This window comes from Mobula birostris, chromosome 1 (assembly GCF_030028105.1).
Source record: "Mobula birostris isolate sMobBir1 chromosome 1, sMobBir1.hap1, whole genome shotgun sequence".
NCBI lineage: Eukaryota > Metazoa > Chordata > Chondrichthyes > Myliobatiformes > Myliobatidae > Mobula > Mobula birostris.
In genome coordinates this window covers 181,139,919-181,157,472 of record NC_092370.1, presented here as the reverse complement: position 1 = coordinate 181,157,472, position 17,554 = coordinate 181,139,919, and the positions used below count along the sequence as shown (strand labels likewise).

Here is a 17,554-nt window from a genome sequence, read left to right as displayed (position 1 = left end):
AGACGTGAGAGCACGGAGGAACATCTAGAGAAACTTCCGAAATGCCTGCTTCGCTGCCACTGCTACTGTGTGATCCTGAATCTCGGGAGGGGAAGGCCCCGAGTCCTCGGCTTTGCTTGTTGCTCGGCAGCCAGGGCAGGGTCAAAGCGCTCGGCAGAGATGGTGGTCGGTGCTCGGTGTCGGAGGCTCGAAGTTTTCGGACGGACTCAGAGTTGGCTGTGGTCGGGTGCTTCCAGGGTGCTGCATCAGCAAGTTGGCAGCACTGGAGGTTCATGGCAGGGAGAGTTTCTCCCTTCTACCGTCTGCGTGAGATGATGGGGCTATCAGGATTTGAGATTTTTTTTTACCGTGCCCATGGTCTGCTCTTTATCAAATTACGGTATTGCTTTGCACTGTTGTAACTATATGTCATAATTATGTGGTTTTTGTCAGTTTTAGTCTTGGTCTGTCCTGTGTTTCTGTGATATCATACTGGAGGAACACTGTATCATTTCTTAAGGTATGCATTTTTAAATGACAATAAACGAGGACTGAGTGTGCTCATAATCTAATCTAATCTAATAAATTGACCCGAAGTAGGCACTGAATTTTAGTGCACATGTGGTGAGATGAGGAAACTTCTCCCTGCTGACAAGCCTCCAGAAGTCACCGTCCCCTGATCTTGCTTTAAGCTTGATGTCATTTTGCAAATCAATTATTTCCGTTTCAATATCACTTGGCACACCAAATACTTGCTGGAATTTGGCTGCTATCTGTTCTATATCGATCGGCAGAAATGGGTTTGAAATAAATGCAGCAATATCTTTCATGACGTTTAACTCCCCAAAGCGCTGATCGAACTCTATTGCCAGTTTGTCTAGGTAAGCACAGTATTGCTCAGGGCCATAAGCATTTTTTTTCTTGATGGCCTGTAACATTTTTTCCAAGTTGGGAGAGTGTGTCAGCCTCCCGTTCTTTAAATTTGAAACCCAAACACCGAGCTTGGCCTTAAATGCATTTACTGTGCATATCATGTGGGGCAGGTGTCGGTCTTTTCCCATGAGCTCCTTGTTAAGTGTGTTTAATTTAGCCGTTAGGTCTGTCAGAAACCCTAAATCCAGTAGCCACGCATCATCTGACAGTTCCTCGTGCTCCTCGTTTCTTGGCGACAGAAAAGTCTTTATCTCAGGCAGCAAGTCAACAAATTGTTGCAGCACTTTGCAGCGACTCAACCACCGAACATCAGCATGAAGAATTATGTCTCTGTAAGCGGCATCGAGCTCATCCAATAACGCCTTGAATAAGCGGTGCTGAAGTGCTTTTGCTCGAACCAAGTTTATCAGTTTGACCACCAGTTTCATTACATGAGAAAAGTCCATGACCTTCCCATCCAAGGCCTGCTGATGAATCACACAGTGATAATCCAAGAAGTCGGGAAAATCAGGGTCATTACGACACAGTGCTATGAAACCAACGTGCACACCGTGCATTGCTGGGGCCCCATCAGTAGTAATTGCCACCAGTTTATGTCATGTTCACAGACATATTTTTTAAACTCATTGTAAATATCCTCACCTCTAGTTTTCTCCTTTAAGTGCCAAAAGAGTGAGGAATTCCTCCTTAGTTGTAAAATCCTGGAAAGCCATTCTGACAAATACAACAACCTGAACTGTTTGCATTAGGATTCATCGAACTGTAGTGAAAAATATTCACAGAGTGACAAGTCCTTTAACACTTGTCGATCCACGTCCTCTGACAGTGACTCTACCCTCCTTGTCACTGTTGCAGGGCCAAGCGGTATATTATGTATATGTTGTGATGTCGTTTTTGTTTTTAAAGTCATTAAAAACAGTCTCTACGGTAATGGCCATTGCTTCCTTGAATAAATGGCCATCTGTAGAAGGCTTTTTGTGTTTAGCCAAAAGGTGACTTACACAAAATGATGCTTCAATAGCAGCCTTATTTTGAGCAGCATGTTTTGTGAAAAACGATTGCTGGGCCTTCAACCCTGATTTCAGCTCAACTTTCCTGGCACGGATTGCGCTCTTTGGGGCGGGGGAGGGGTTAGGTGTTTTAAAATTTCTGGTGGTTGGTGTCGTGGTGCCGCTCCAGATTCCCTCTTTCAGTCAGTGCTTGTGTTTGGTGGCACAACATACGTACACACTTGTCTTTCACCAAGGTAAGCAGAATTTCCTCTTCCCATTCTGGATGGAATTTGTACGTTTTTGCCTTCTTTTGTGGAGCCTCCGCCATGCTGGCTAGCTAACTTGCAGAATATCACGAGCGAGTGCCATATATTGATGTTTGCGACGGTCTGTACTCTTCCCTAATCTAATTGGTCACTTTGATGAAGCACAAGCCACGTTGAAACTGCGGTGCATGGCGAAGGGGCTATACACACACACGCACTGGGCAGAAAGAACAGAACTAAAACCCTGCAACCTGGAAACAATCTCTCTTTACAAACAGCTTTCTGTAGCGGAAGTATTGCTATATTACCATTAACCTAATTAGTATTACTTATTTTTATAATGCTCACATTACAACAGTATTTGTGTATTTATTTTTCATTTTCTTTCCGGAATCTACTGGGAAAGTCTCAAAGATTGACCGGTTGATGACCGTTAATGTAAATGGTTGTCACGGGTTACAGTTGGGATATCGATAGGATGCAGAGCTGGGCTGAGAAGAGGCAGATGGAGTTTAATCTGGAAAAAATGTGAAGTGATACAGTTTGGAAGATCAAACTAGAGGACAGAACACAGACTTAAAGGCAGGATTCTTACCAATGTGGAGGTACAGAATGGATCTTGGGGTCTACGTCCATAGATCCTTCAAAGTTGCTGTGCAAGTTGATGGTGTGTTTGAGAAGCCGTATGGCGTGTTGGCCTTCATTAGTCAGGGGACTGAATTCAAGAGCAGTGGCGTAACATTGTAGCTCTGTAAGAGTCTGGTTAGACCCCAGATGGAGCACTCTATTTAGTTCTGGTCTCCTCATTAAAGACATGGAAGCTTTAGAAAGGTGCAAAGGATGCTGCCTGGATTAGATAACATTTCTTGTGGGGAAAGGCTGAACAGGCTGAGGCTTTTCTCATTGAAGAAAAGAAGGATGAGAGGAAATTTGATAGAGTTAAATAAGATGCATAGATAGAGTGGACAGGCAGTGCCTTTTTCCCAGAGCAGCAATGGCCAATACCAAAGGACAACTGTAAGGTGAGTCATAGGTCATTTTTTTTTTTTTTTTTTTTACACACAGAGAGTGGTAGGTGTCTGAAGCACATTTCTGGGCAGTAGAGGCTTATACTAAAGGCCATTTAAGAGTCGCTTGGTTAAGCATATGGATGTTAGAAAAATAGAGGGTTATGGGTCATGTGGGAGGGAAGAGTTAGATTGACCATGGAGTAGGTTTATATAGGTTGGCACAATATCATGGGCTGGAGGGGCATGTACTGTGTTGTACTGTTCTGTGTTCTAATCAATGCAATGTTTCCTTTAAAACTCAAACTTTAATATATAATAAGGCTTTGCTAAACAAGAAATGTTTAGTTGACATCAGAGAGTGAGAAGATTAACAAAATATTTTCTCAAAATGTTTTTACATCACTTATCTAACTAAGGGGAAGGAGTTTGACATGATTCTCAGTTCACGTCTCCAAAACATTAAACATGCATTTGAAGTAAAGTTAGCATGCTCAGCTGAGGCCCCCTAATGGTGTAGGTTGGTATTACCCAGAATCAAACTGCACATTGTGAACAAAGGTTGAAAAACAATGCTTTACAAAGTTACACTGATCAAACTCACAAATATAACTGATCATAAAAAAGCCTCCTTACAGATGAAACAGAATTCAAAAAATCACAAAAGTCAGCAGTGAAATCAGAATACAAGTCATTGAAGCACAATACACAAAGCCCAAAAATGCCAGATCAATACAAGCTAATTAGTCAACTCTTATCAATTGATGGATGACCCAACTTCTCATTTATCTACATTCTCTACCTTTAAAACCAAACTAAAATCCAACACAAAACCTGGACATGCTGCAAGCTTCACATTGGATATAATGCAAAATTATATCCGGGTATCGGAAACCTTGGATGAATTATGAGGTCAAGTCCCTTTTAAAGGCTAGAGCTGTGACTTTTAGGTCCGGGGATACCAGTCACTACACGGAATCCAGGCATGAACTCCTGAAAGCCATTAAGGGCCCCAAGAGGCAATATCGGGCCAAGTCGGAAGCCCAGGCTAGTCGAAGAGATGCCAGTAGACTATGGCAGAGTCTAAATGAGATCACTGGGCGCAAAGATAAGGCTGGGAATATCAATAACTGTGGCGCTTCTCTTCCTGATGAACTTAATGTGTTCTATGCAAGATTCGAACAGAAGAAGCGCATCCCGCTCCCTCCGGATGAACAGGACCTGGTGGCATCGAGATTCATCGTCACCCAGGAGGACGTTAGAAGGGCGTTCCTGAAGATAAATCCAAGGAAGGCGACGGGCCCAGATGGCGTCCCAGGACGGGTTCTCCAGGCCTGTGCAAGCGAGCTAGCTGGAGTGTTCGCTGACATCTTCAACTGCTCCTTGCTTCGGTCTAAGATCCCCTCGTGTTTTAAGAAGGCAACAATAATCCCAGTGCCGAAGAAGAGCAAGGTGGCATGCCCAAATGACTATCGACCTGTGGCTCTGACATCAATTGCTATGAAGTGCTTCGAGAGATTGGTTATGGCACACATCAACCACAGCCTACTGGTCAACCTCGACGCTTTGCAATTCACCTACCAGAGCAACAGGTCAACGGCAGATGCCATCTCTCTGGCCCTACATTCCTCCTTAGAACACCTGGAGAATAAAGACGCATACGTAAGGCTCCTTTTCATTGACTACAGCTCTGCCTTTAATACCATCATTCCAAATAAACTGATTCCTAAGCTCTGGAACCTGGGCCTTAGCACTCAGATCTGCAGCTGGATCTTCAACTTCCTCACAGACAGGACCCAGGCTGTAAAAATAGGGGACAAGCTCTCCTCTACAATCACTCTGAGCACCGGTGCCCCACAAGGTTGTGTACTCAGCCCCCTGCTGTACTCACTGTACACCCCTGATTGTGTAGCCAAGTTTCCATCAAACTCAATATATAAGTTTACTGATGACACAATTGTAGGCTGTATCTCGGGTAATGATGAGTTTGAGTACAGAGAGGAAATTAAGAACCTGGTGGCATGGTGCGAAGGCAATAACCTATCCCTCAACATCAGCAAGACGAAGGAATTGGTTGTTGACTTCAGAAGGAGTAGCGGACCGCACGACCCAATTAACATCGGTGGTGCGCAAGTGGAACAGGTCAAAAGCTTTAAGTTCCTTGGGGTCAATATCACAAATGACCTGACTTGGTCCAACCAAGCAGAGTTCACTGCCAAGAAGGCCCACCAGCGCCTTTACTTCCTGAGAAAACTAAAGAAATTTGGCCTGTCCCCTAAAACCCTCACTAATTTTTATAGATGCACCGTAGAAAGCATTCTTCTAGGATGCATCACAACCTAGTATGGAAGTCGTCCTGTCCAAGACCTAAAGAAGCTGCAGAAGATCGTGAACACGGCGCAGCATATCACACAAACCAATCTTCTGTCCTTGGACTCACTTTACACCACACGCTGTCGGAGCAGTGCTGCCAGGATAATCAAGGCCACGACCTAGCCAACCGGGAGAAGGTTCAGACGCTTGAAGACTCGTACAGCCAGATTTGGGAACAGCTTCTTTCCAACTGTGATAAGACTGCTGAATGGATCCTGACCCAGGTCTGGGCTGTACCCTCCAAATATCTGGACCTGCCTCTCGGTTTTTTTTTGCACTACCTTACTTCCCATTTTTCTATTTTCTATTTTTATGATTTATATTTTAAATTTTTAATATTTACTAATTTTAACTATTTTTAGTATTTGTAATCCAGGGATTGAGAAGTGCAGAATCAAATATTGCTGTGATGATTGTACGCTCTATTACCAATTGTTTGGCGACAATAAAGTATAAAGTAAAATTAACAGTTAATAATTAAACTTGTTCATAAGTTGGAGCTATGAATTCCAGTGCATAATAAACAGGGTTTAATACATTATGTGATGATTGCAAATCAGAGGGAGTAATGGAGCCAATGTGTGCAGTCTTAATGTTCAATGTATAATCATGCCAGCAATAATTTCAGTTAAAGATTTTGCTATTCCCATTTCTGGCATCTCTAGATTCATCATTCATTCCTTTGCATGCCCCATTGCATCATTCGCTTCTCACCAACATCCCTTGCCACTTAATCTCCTCTGCCTTCCCCAGCATCTTATTTATTTTTATCTCTGACTTTTTCCAGCTCTGATATATGAACATGGATCTGATGCTGATCTGAATACTGCCGCAATTTCCTGTTTTAACACAAGTAACAGTAGTGTAAATTTCCAAACTACAATGACAATCACAATCACAGGTAGAATTTAGCATAAAAAGATTACAGTTCAGTCTGGTCTTCAAAAAAGATTGAAAATTGGTCAAAAAGCCTTATTTGAGGGAAGTGTCTTTAAAGAACACTATTAAGCGTCTTGGTTTTAGATTTATGCTAGGTCTTACCTTTGCTGGACACAAATTACAATAAAAATATAACATTGTACACACAACTTGAAAAGTACCAGAACTGCTTTCTGTGCAGAATTAGGCCAATCACTATGCTGTGAATAAATAAAATCTGTTCCATATCAAAGTGCCCAGGCACATTTAAAAATCATGGAAATCTAAGGAGCAAAGATATTGAGTATTAAGACAAAATATTAGGAAAAGATGATTGTTTCATACTCAAACTTACCAAGCTGTTAAAGCAGTGATCAAGAAAGACCAACAGAACAGTTTGCTCACGTAATGTAAAATTACTTCCTTCAGCAAGAGATGCGGTCAAAATACACTTGAAGAAATAGGGAAAGTGTTCAGGCTTCTGTGTAAATGTCTAAAGTTTAAAAAAAAATAGATATTTCCTTAGGTTAAAGTTAGAAAAAGAAATAAACCATTAACAATATTGACTAAATGTGAATATAGCACTAGAGCAAGGGTTCCCAAACTTTTTTTATGCCATAGACCCCTACCATTAACCGAGGAGTCTACGGACTCCAAGGTTGGAAGCCCCGCATTAGAGGTAGTTCACTTCTTCATCCAGCACAGCATTTCATAAGTTAATTTAAAATTCAACTTGAAATATATTTTTTCTATCTGCAAAACATGTGTGTTTGATATAAAAGGAACATTTCATCGAAAAATGCTCAAATGTTGATTGTATCAAGTGAAGCTGTTTCAATTATGCATATGCCAATGCAGTTACAGTACAGGCATTTCACCTTGACGAGTGTCTTTAGAATATCTGTTGCTTTATATAGTTCTGAGTCTTCATTCACAGCTGCTCAACATAAAATGAAGTTCCCTCTAGTTCTCAAGTAAAGACAAGTGAGTGTTCTTCCAGCAGACGATAATATGCTACTTACATCAAGCTATTTATTAGGCCTGCAGTTTTATTTATTTTTAATACAGGAGTGAGAATGAGTGAAGAGTGTCTGCCTGCAACTGTTTCCTTTTTTCAAAATCACAGTCTGACATCTTGGAGGAGCAACACTTCATATACCGTCTAGGTAGTCTCCAGCCCCTTGGTACGAACATTGAATTCTCCAACCTCCGGTCATTCCCTCCCCCTCCCTTCCTCTATCCCTAAGTCACTCTGCCCCCTCCCCTAGCTGCTTACCACCTCCCTCATGGTTCCGCCTCCTTCTACTACCCATTGTGTTTTCCCCTATTCTTTCTTCACCTTTCCTGCCTATCACCTCCCTGCCTCCCTTCCCCACCCCTTTATCTTTCCCCTTACTGGTTTTTCACCTGGAACCTACCAGCCTTCTCCTTCCCACCCTCCCCCCACCTTCTTTATAGGGCCTCTGCCCCTTCCCCCTACAGTCCTGACGAAGAATTCCTGCCCGAAACGTCGACCAATCTTTTCCACGGATGCTGCCCGACCTGTTGAGTTCCTCCAGCATGTTGTGAGTGTTAGTCTGACATCTTCACAGCATCACTCCTTAGTACAGCAGTGTGCGATTACAGACCTTTGGAATTCAACTATGATGCTAACAGAGGATAGGTAGCAGCATTGCTTCATACAAACAGATAACAAATGCCTCTTACCTCCCACGCAGGAACGTTTTCTCGAAACTTTTCATTTACCATACAGCAAATGGACATTAGGTAAGCGTTACTGGATACAGCAGGGGAGTAATTTGGCCAGAGATAGTTCTCTAGATACTGGCTGTCCATTTTGTAAAAGAAGAACAAATTGGATGATTAAGGGTTTTAGAAATGGTGCAAGCATGTTAAACACTTGAAAAAGAAAAATCTAAAACAACAAAAAAGTACCTGAATTCAAGCAGCATAATTTTTCTAATGGCAAATCTGGGGGAAAAAAAGCAAATATTCAAGAAATTTATAATTTATAAACATGCTTCTTTAGCCTCACTCTCATGATTACCAAAATTTACAAAGTCCCAGATTCAAATTTTCCAAGCGCCCAAAGAAACATTTCATTTACCTTCTCTGAACATATGAAATGCTAAGTGGTTAAGAATAAAGTCATTTAAATCCTTAATTTCTCTTCAAATTCAGATAAATAATACTGAATTAAATCCCACTTCAAAAATTTATATCTTTTACTTTCTGGTCAGCCAAAAGACAATATACTTTAATGTGGCTTTTCAATAGAAAAGAATTGGATTTCATGAAACATAAGATGCACGATTCACTCATATCTCTATCTGATATCCGAAATCAGAAGAATGGGTGGTGCATTTTGGTGCCATGGTTTAAATTCTCATAGAAATGTGCAAGCTGCTAAACTTGTCTTATGGTTATTTGGCAATATCAATTATCTCCCATCTTGCCCTGTTAGTTAAGTAAAAGGTAGAAATTCATTTAATTTCTCTCGAACTCATTGTTTAAAGGGGACACCTGGTATTAAAACAAATAAATAAGACCATAAAACATAGGAACAGAATTATTCAGCCCATCTTCCTGTAACCCATTTTCCTGTCTTTTCCTTGACACGCTCATTAATCAAGAACCACCGTTTGCTTTAAGTATGCCCAAAGACCTCACCACCCAATGGCTGATGAAATTCCTCCATCACTGTTCTAAACGGACATCTCTCTAGACTCTGTCCTAGACCCTACCACTATAGGAAGCATCCTTACCATGTCAACTCCATCTCGGCCTTTCAATATCCTATAGGTTTCAATGAGATCTCCCTTCATTCTTCTAAACTCCAGTGAGTACAGGTCCAGAGCCTTGCGACACTTCCTTAACCCTTTAGTTCCCAGGATCATTCACATAAACCTGCTCTTGTCCATTTCCATAAAAGCATCATATTACAGATTATGGAAAGATGAAACATAATCTGATGAAAGATCAAGTTGTAATTCTGTTTTTGTCAGTAGGGAGAGCAGAACTGTTGAGCATTTCAAGCATTATATTTAAATGGACCATGAGGTGTAACAATAAAATTGATTATATTCCATTGTAAAAACATGGGGGAAGATCTTCCTGGCCCTGACCTACAACCAGGATTTGTCTTTCATGGCTCCTGCCCACTGTCCTCACCTGGAGCAGAATTGGAGAATTAATCTCCTTAACCAACTGTACCCAGAATTTGGACAGTAAGCTCACAAGTACTGTAGCGGTAAGGCCCTGCTCCCTTTTCTGATATTCATACACTTTTGAACATTTAAATTGATGCAAATAAAATTATGAAAAAAAAATTATAGGAACACATCAAAGCATTCAACTGAAATTAAACACTAGAAATAATAACTTGTTTCCTCAGGATCTCAATCCAAGGATCTCCAATGAGATTGATGACATATGTAAAGGGTTAATACAGTCTGTTAAGCATAGCAGCCCGTTTTTCTGCAAGAAACCGCTGATAATCAACAGATGTGCTAATCTTGCTATTAAATGCTGAGCAATATTTCTTCTTGTAGTTAGCCAGTTAGTGCTTCAAGGTCCTTGTCTCTTTGTACTGTCCTGCACATAGATAAGACCGGCTCCAGCCTGTCCTGTGTGGGTGTATGTGAGCAACTATATCTACCCTGCAAGAGGAACTGCCAGTTGGTTGGTGGACTGAGCAGGAACAGTCTTTAAGTGACTTTATCCGGATTTGACTTCCACAAGATGAATACTCTTAGATCTCACACCACACCTGACCCAGTGCAAAATCTGACTACTGACTCCCCAGCATGACTAGGTGGAATCTAAAACATTTTAGTAGTACATGTTCAGACTGGGACTTCTGTAAGTATGTCTGAATGCTCAAGGGCAGCTAGAAAAAAAATCAGCATTTTATCCTGCTAAATGCAACAATTTTGACAATGTGAAAAGTGGTTTGTGACAATAAGTAATATGCTTGTAGATTTTGAAGATATATAATATATATACAAATTGCACAAGGAAAAGATACTTCACACAAACAGGTAATAACTTACTTTGTCTTTACAATTTCTTTCTCATAGACATCTTCAATGACCTTTAGCAACAGAGGAAAAAAGGGAAAAATACAGAATGAGCTGATGTTTTTGTAATTTCTCATTATAAAATCTTCATTTTGTGAGACTAGTTCAAACTGTTCAGTTACCATGTAGTCCAACCAGATTAGAATTCAGATATTGCAGTGCAATGGTGGCTGTGTTACTGATGGACTGCATACTACGGTAAAGCACAAACTTGCTCACAGAGCTTGATGATCCAGAATCTGGTTCACTCATTAGTCCAGAATGTGAGCTGGGTGTGCAGGCAACATCAGGGTTCTGAAGTGTGGTCAGGGCCATGAAATGGAATGGGGTCAAGTGTGCAGTTGAAGCCAGGGCTGGCGTTTGAAACATCAGGTTTGGAACACAAGGTGGTAGCCAGAGTCAGGGTCTAGAGCAATTGTATGCTTCCTGTTCCCTTCAAATCCCTTAGGCTCACCCTTTTACGTAATACGCAAAAAAGTTCATTCTAAGTGTGCTTTGTTAGTAATAGGAGTAACATCCAAATGTTTGGAAAATCTGTAAGACTAGTAAAATCTCAAGGGTGCCAGATTATTGGAGGTTTACTATAATAATCTATGGTTATACAACATATCTAATTATTTAACACTGCCCAAATATAAACACAGTTTTTGTCCATGTTCTATTGGTTATGAATCAGAGGTAACAAATCCTCTACTTAGTTGGTGCTATCCCATTTCAAAACATTCTGATGCATGTGTTTGGAACTGAAGAAGAAACTAAGTGAGGAGTACCTTTGAATCAAATGTTAGTTTTTTCTTCACATGAGGTGCCCAGTATCTATTTGATAACTGAAAATACAAAGGTATGAAAATATTATAAACACATCCATAGCACTGCTTACTGCAAACTGGTTTGATAGAAATATGAACATTTTTAGTATGCCTTTCATTATAAAGTCAAACAGCACAGGCACTAAATTAATTAAACTGGACAGTTGAAACTCCAGTGATCAAAACACAAAGTTCTCCAAAGTCAGCATAAAAAGACTTAATGTTGATGTGATTGATGTTAACAGCATGTGGACCTCTCACAATAAGGTCCAACAAGAGAAAATCTGGTGTGCACATACAATAGACCTGGAAATATACAGTTCTTGGAAAAAAGGGCTAACTCAGTGTTCGCATCACGTTGGACCAACAAACTCTTCATTTGAGGGCCTCAGCTGTAAAATGGTGCAATGCTCAAAACCTTATATATTTTGGTCACCAATCAGCTTTTGCTTCATGTTGGGAGATGGGAGCGTAAGGCTCAAAGTCTCAAGGGTTAGGTCAAGTGGAACTGTTGATCTGGAGATGTTCTGCTTGAGAAGAGGTGGAAGGAGGAGCAGCAGATAGGAAATACTGCTGAACAGGAATCAGGAGTGGTTAATGGAGTTCGGTGGGGAGGTGAGTATAGCAGTAGGTGAGGTGTGGCCTAATGGATAGCAAATAGACTTTCATGAGGCAAGTACCCACTGCCAAATTCCAAGGCCTGATCCATGTTCAAGCAGGACCCTCTTATTTAGTAATCACAATGAGGTCTGACAAATGTCTGTTGGAAAGACCCAAGTGATGTGTCAGACATGGATGTAAGACATGCATTGGATGACACAGTGAAGGCCTCCACATGTGGTGCACTGGATGCGTCAGAATACCAGGATCAAAAAAATCCTAGAATTCATGTGCCTTGGAACAAGTTCTTGATTTTTCATTATTGTTGTTTCTTTTTATATTGAAATTGTATGTGTAGTACCCACAAATGTTGCTGTTCACAATTCTGGACCACAATTCTGCACACATACTCAAAAAAAACTACTATCCCATATTCTGAATAAACCCACAATGAAAAAGATCTAATTGTTCTCAATCATTAAATCGTGAGAAAGCTGACAAAACCTATAGTATTCTGCACATCTCACACTCCTTACCTGAGTGACATATTCAGCATTTATCTGAGATATAGTAGGTGCAACCATTTTCTTTCCTTGTGGCACAGCTTCCATTTTTTGTTTATTTATTAGCTTACTTTGAGATTTACAACTGCTAAAACAAATGTTACATATTATTAAAATTTAATATTGGTAAGAATATAAAAACATTTTTGTATAACACATTCTTAGTATAACTACATAAATAGAATATCTATATTTTTGCTCTCTGAAGATGAAAAGATCAAATAAATCCAGATCGTTTCAATTTATTGAAGGGTTTTCATTGTTTTGTATCTCAACAATATTTATTTGTAAAATTATGTAAACAATTGGAAATTTCCTTCAATTTGCCATCAACCTCTCTAACGACCTTGTCAAAAACTCAATCAAGTTGTTATGACATGACATACCCTGCACAAACCCATGCTGGCTCTCCCTAATTAGGCCATGGGTCTCCAAATGCTCATATATGCTATCCCTAAGAATTTTCTCCAGCAATTTCCCCACAACTGACTTGAGACTCACCGGTCTCTGGTTCCCAGGATTTTCCCTTGTTCCCTTCTTAAATACAGGTACAACATTAGCTACTCACCAGTCCTCTGGGACTTTGCCTTAGCCTAAGAGAGGACAAAGAGATACTGGTCAAGGGCACAACAAGTTAGTCTCATCTCCTTCAATCACTTGGGGTAAGGCCGTTGGGACTTATCTACCTTAGTACTCAATAAGAAGCCCAACACTTCCTCTTCTTTGACCACTAAGCACCCTAACATATTTATACACTCAGCACTGATCTCCTGGTCCTCCATGTCCTTTTCCTCAGTAAATACTGAACCAAAGTACTCATTAAGTACCTCAGTCACATTCTCCACATCAAAGCAAAACCCTCTTATTCTTGGGTGGTCTCACCCACTCCCTAGTTATCCTCTTGATGTATGAATTGAATACTTTAGGGTTCACCTTAATCCTACTTGCCAAGAACTTTCCACGCACCCACCCCTCCCCAGCTTTCCTAATTCACTTTAGTTCTTTTCCGGCTTCTTAATTCTGCTAATGTGTTTTGCTTGATCCTAACTTCCAAATGTACATATTTTCCCTTTTTTTTAACCTCTCTGGACATCCAAGGTTCTTATCTTTCCATACCTGACCTTCCTTCTAAGAGGAACATACCTTTCCTGTACTCTGTGCAATTGATCTTTAAACACCCTCCACATGTCTGTTGTGGACTTACCAGAGAAAAGGTGTTCCCAATTAACTCTTCTTAGTTCCTGCCCAATACCCTCATAATTTACCCCACTTTGTCCAACATCGCCTTTGCCTTCCTGTCTACTGAACTAATACGTAAGCTTTCAGTAATTTGCATACAAGGACACCCAAATACCTCAAACATCCACATTTTGCAATCTCTTACAATTTAAAAAATATTGAACAATGGACTGGTCTTCCAAATACTTAGTTGTCAAGGCAGTCATTGTTCATTCGATATAAGAAGTTGGTCAGGCACTGTGATGAGTCAGACAGTGTAGGGAAGAGAGGTTGTGATGAAAACAAGGAGGTGACAGAGTGATTTGGACAACTCTGGACATAGGCTGTGGGAGCATGAAAGAAAACAGCTGTGGGTAATTTTCTGGCAAAAAAAAAGGGGAGGTAAAATGTGAGTCAGAAGAGCAGTCCACCCAGTTAGATGTCAGATAGTGTTGCCAAGTCTGCACACAAAGGAAAAAGCCTGCAGTTTAACTGGGCCATAGTTATTTAGGACATCAGTTGAAACTGATTTGGGCACTTTTACTACAGGAATTCAACCTTAGCATTCTGCGGAACATGGACATGCTTATAGAGAGGAAAAGAAAAGAGAGGTTGGTGACAGGAAATCATAGTTTACCATGATTGTAGGGTCAAAGCGGAGTATCAGGAAGAGAAGGGTCAGTTTGAAAAGGAATGATCATTGGAGGGAACACTGTTACAAGTGAAATGACCTTCCAGTTTATTATAACAAATCTATTTTCATATTCAAAAATTCACAAGATGATTATTCCCCCTGCTGAAGGTTACAACTGTCATTTCAACTAATAGGCTACCCTCAGCCCATCTTCAACTGGCCAGATTGTTCAGGGAAAGGTCTCCACTTCCACACAAATGGTAAGTCCTCAATTTGCTGTTGTCTCTGTTCCAGTGATTTTGATTGATCCCTGACACTACACTCATCTTGCATGCAGATTCCTCATGGTGTAAAGATGAATTCACCCTCCAGCACAATCATTGTCAAATCAAACAGGGTGGCCATGAAAAATACAGCCATATCATATGAACCTAGTATTGATATTTAGTATGATTTTATGGAAAAATATTTTCATGACAGCTGTAGCCTATTTGATTGCTCTTGTATGGGTGAGGGTAAGTTCTGGAAGCTTTCAGCTGATCTTTTCTCACTGAGGCAGTGTTGCAGCAGATTGTAATGGTCTACTTCAAGTGACAATAATCTGATAATTTGCTTTGTTTTGTATTGGGACAAGAGGACGACTGTGGAAAGATGGCACCAACAGTTTTTGCAGACCCAGGCAACTTCTTCCAGTTCACTTTCCTTGAGAATATGGGAATATTTTACATCCCACTGAAAAAGCAGACTCAGTTTAACTTCTCATCCAAAAGATGGACCCTTCAGGAGGGCAGCATGTACACTCCATTTCTTCTCTTAAGGCAGATTTTAGGGGCCAAGGACAACTCATTCTTATACCTGATCTATTGCCCTGAAGAACCCAATGCGGAATCTACAGACCAGCTTACAGGTAGGGGAAGTGATGCTAGAATGGTGTTAGAATTTTTGGTAAGAGAAATCAAAAGACATGTTATCCTAATGGAGAGGGACTGCAAATGAGTGCATTGCTTGAGACAGAGATTGTGGTCTCCTGCAGTTTATAACCAATCTCCAGATGCTCCTTTCTCTGAAGCTCAGTACCTTCCCAGGTATTTTTTCTCCTTCTGAGTAGCCATAGACCAGGATTTTCATAACAACGAAAAGGGTCACATAGGAAACTGATGGATAAATTAAAAGCCGATGGTATCAGAAGAAGTGAGTTAGAATGCTGTTTTTCAGACTGGAAGGAGATAACTTGCAGATACTCTAGGGATCAGTTACTGGTTTGCAATTGTCCACTGGTTTCGTTAACAACTTGGGGAAGGAACAACATGGAAGGCTTCCAAATTTGCTTATGAAACAAAAATAGGTGGGGGACATGTTTTGTGATACAGGTGCTGTGATTTGACAATGAGATACAAATAGATTGAGTGAATGGGCAAAAGATTGACAAATAGGGTTTAATACGGCAAAGTGTGAGGTCATACACTTCAGTAAAAGAAATCAAATGGCAGGTTATCGTAACGAAAGGGGGACACAAAAGTGTTGGGAAGTTCTTGTACATGAATCACCAAGTAAATACCAGAAAGTAGTTCATTTTGGCCTTCATTGCAAAGGGTTTGGAATTAAAAACAGGGAGGCTTGCCGCAATTGCACAGGGTGTTGGTGAGGCCTCACCTGGAATACTGAATATGGTTTTGGCCCCTTTATCTTATAAATCTGATGTAGTAACACTGTAGGACATTCACCAGACTAATTCTTGGGATGAGAGGGTTATCCTGCCAGGAGAGACTAAATACCTAGCTTGGACCTGCATTTCTCAGATTTTAGAAGAATGAGGGGTAAAATCCTAAGGGAGTTTGACAAAGCAGGTATTGGGGTATCTTCACTCGTCGAAGAGTTTTGAACAAGAGACATAACTAAAAAGTAAGGAAGGCCGGTTATTATAAACTGATCAATGTAGAAATTCCTTCTCGCAGAAGATGGTGAACGTTCTGAATTCCCTGCCCCAGCAGGTGGTGGAAGCTAGATCATTAACAGTAATTAAACTGGGGGGGGGGGTTTACATATTTGATAGATCGAGGAATAGAGACTCATGGAGAAATAGCCCGAAATAGAAGTTGAGACCAGAACACATCAGCAATGATATTAAAAGGCAGCACCGGTTTTAAGGCCTATCCCCCCGACAATGCGACACCTCCTCGGAACTGCGTCCACTTTGGGTATCTGGGTCTAGGTCGAGGTCTCGGAGAGAGGACTGAACCGACGAGGGTCGAGGTTCTTCTCAGCTAAGTAGTAAAGGGGCCAGGGACATGAACGATTGAGGACGGCATCAAATAAACTCCGACCATCAACCACCCCCGAACCAAGTCCTGGAACCCTCGCCGCCCCCACCCCACACTGGGTCCCAGGCTCTTCCCACACCGGCCCGGCTCAGCTCTCTCCATCACGAACCCACTCACATTCAATTTACAGCTTCAGCCTTGGTCCGCCACCACCTCGCACTTCCGTTCCAGTTGCTCAAAAATACCCCCGAAAACAACGACCCAAACTGCGTTCCGGAGCACAAAACAGAGCGGCACCCAGTGTCCTGAGATCGCTGCGTTCCGCCAGCAGATAATTTGTTGTTCCGTCAAGACCATTGAAAAACAGCATAAATTCAATTTGTTTTTACTTTTATATATTGACCATTTGACAGAATGTAAAAATTACTCTGACTCGAAATGTCAATTTATTTTAGAAATATTTCTTGTTTCAATTTCCTTGGGCAGCTTTCAACCTCACAAAATCTGTAAAGGTTATTTTCTAAGGAGTTAGATCTAGGTTTGTGTAAGTTAATTTTTTTAAAATAATAGACCCTTGCAGATTTGCAGCTCATTTGTATTATGCTAGCATTTCGTAGCACTGAGTCTATGCCCTTCAATGTCACTGCGTTTCAAGTGCTCCTCCAAATGCTTTTTAAATGTAGTGCTGATAACTTGCTTTCATTAGCCCCTGAGGAATACGTTCTAGATTTCAGTGACCGTCCCGGCGGGAATAAAACATTACTTTAAGTCCCCTCTAAGTCTCCTAACCCATACCTTAAAATTTTGCCCTCCTCCACTTGTGGGTGGGAGTGGGAGTTTCGCACTGCCTAGTTTATCCATGTTTTTTTGTACTCTATCCATAACACTGATAAATTTAGCCTTCAGTGCTCCAAGGAAAAAT

At 40.9% G+C, this 17,554-nt stretch overlaps 1 protein-coding gene across 2 annotated transcripts in view; it reads right to left on the bottom strand.

Moving 5' to 3' along the window:
• aqr (aquarius intron-binding spliceosomal factor) overlaps positions 1-16,888 on the bottom strand; it is an 83,515-nt gene extending 66,627 nt beyond the window's left edge. The window contains exons 1-7 of one of the 2 annotated variants that reach the window (XM_072267038.1): positions 16,810-16,888; positions 12,493-12,607; positions 11,318-11,374; positions 10,521-10,561; positions 8,404-8,439; positions 8,176-8,296; positions 6,824-6,961 (exon numbers count right to left, since the gene is read on the bottom strand). In XM_072267038.1, coding sequence (XP_072123139.1) covers positions 6,824-6,961; positions 8,176-8,296; positions 8,404-8,439; positions 10,521-10,561; positions 11,318-11,374; positions 12,493-12,567 — 468 coding nt within the window. In that variant the 5' untranslated portion in view covers positions 12,568-12,607; positions 16,810-16,888. The remainder of the gene's footprint in view (positions 1-6,823; positions 6,962-8,175; positions 8,297-8,403; positions 8,440-10,520; positions 10,562-11,317; positions 11,375-12,492; positions 12,608-16,809) is intronic. The other variant, XM_072267030.1, reaches the window with a different exon arrangement.
• Positions 16,889-17,554: the final 666 nt, after the last annotated feature.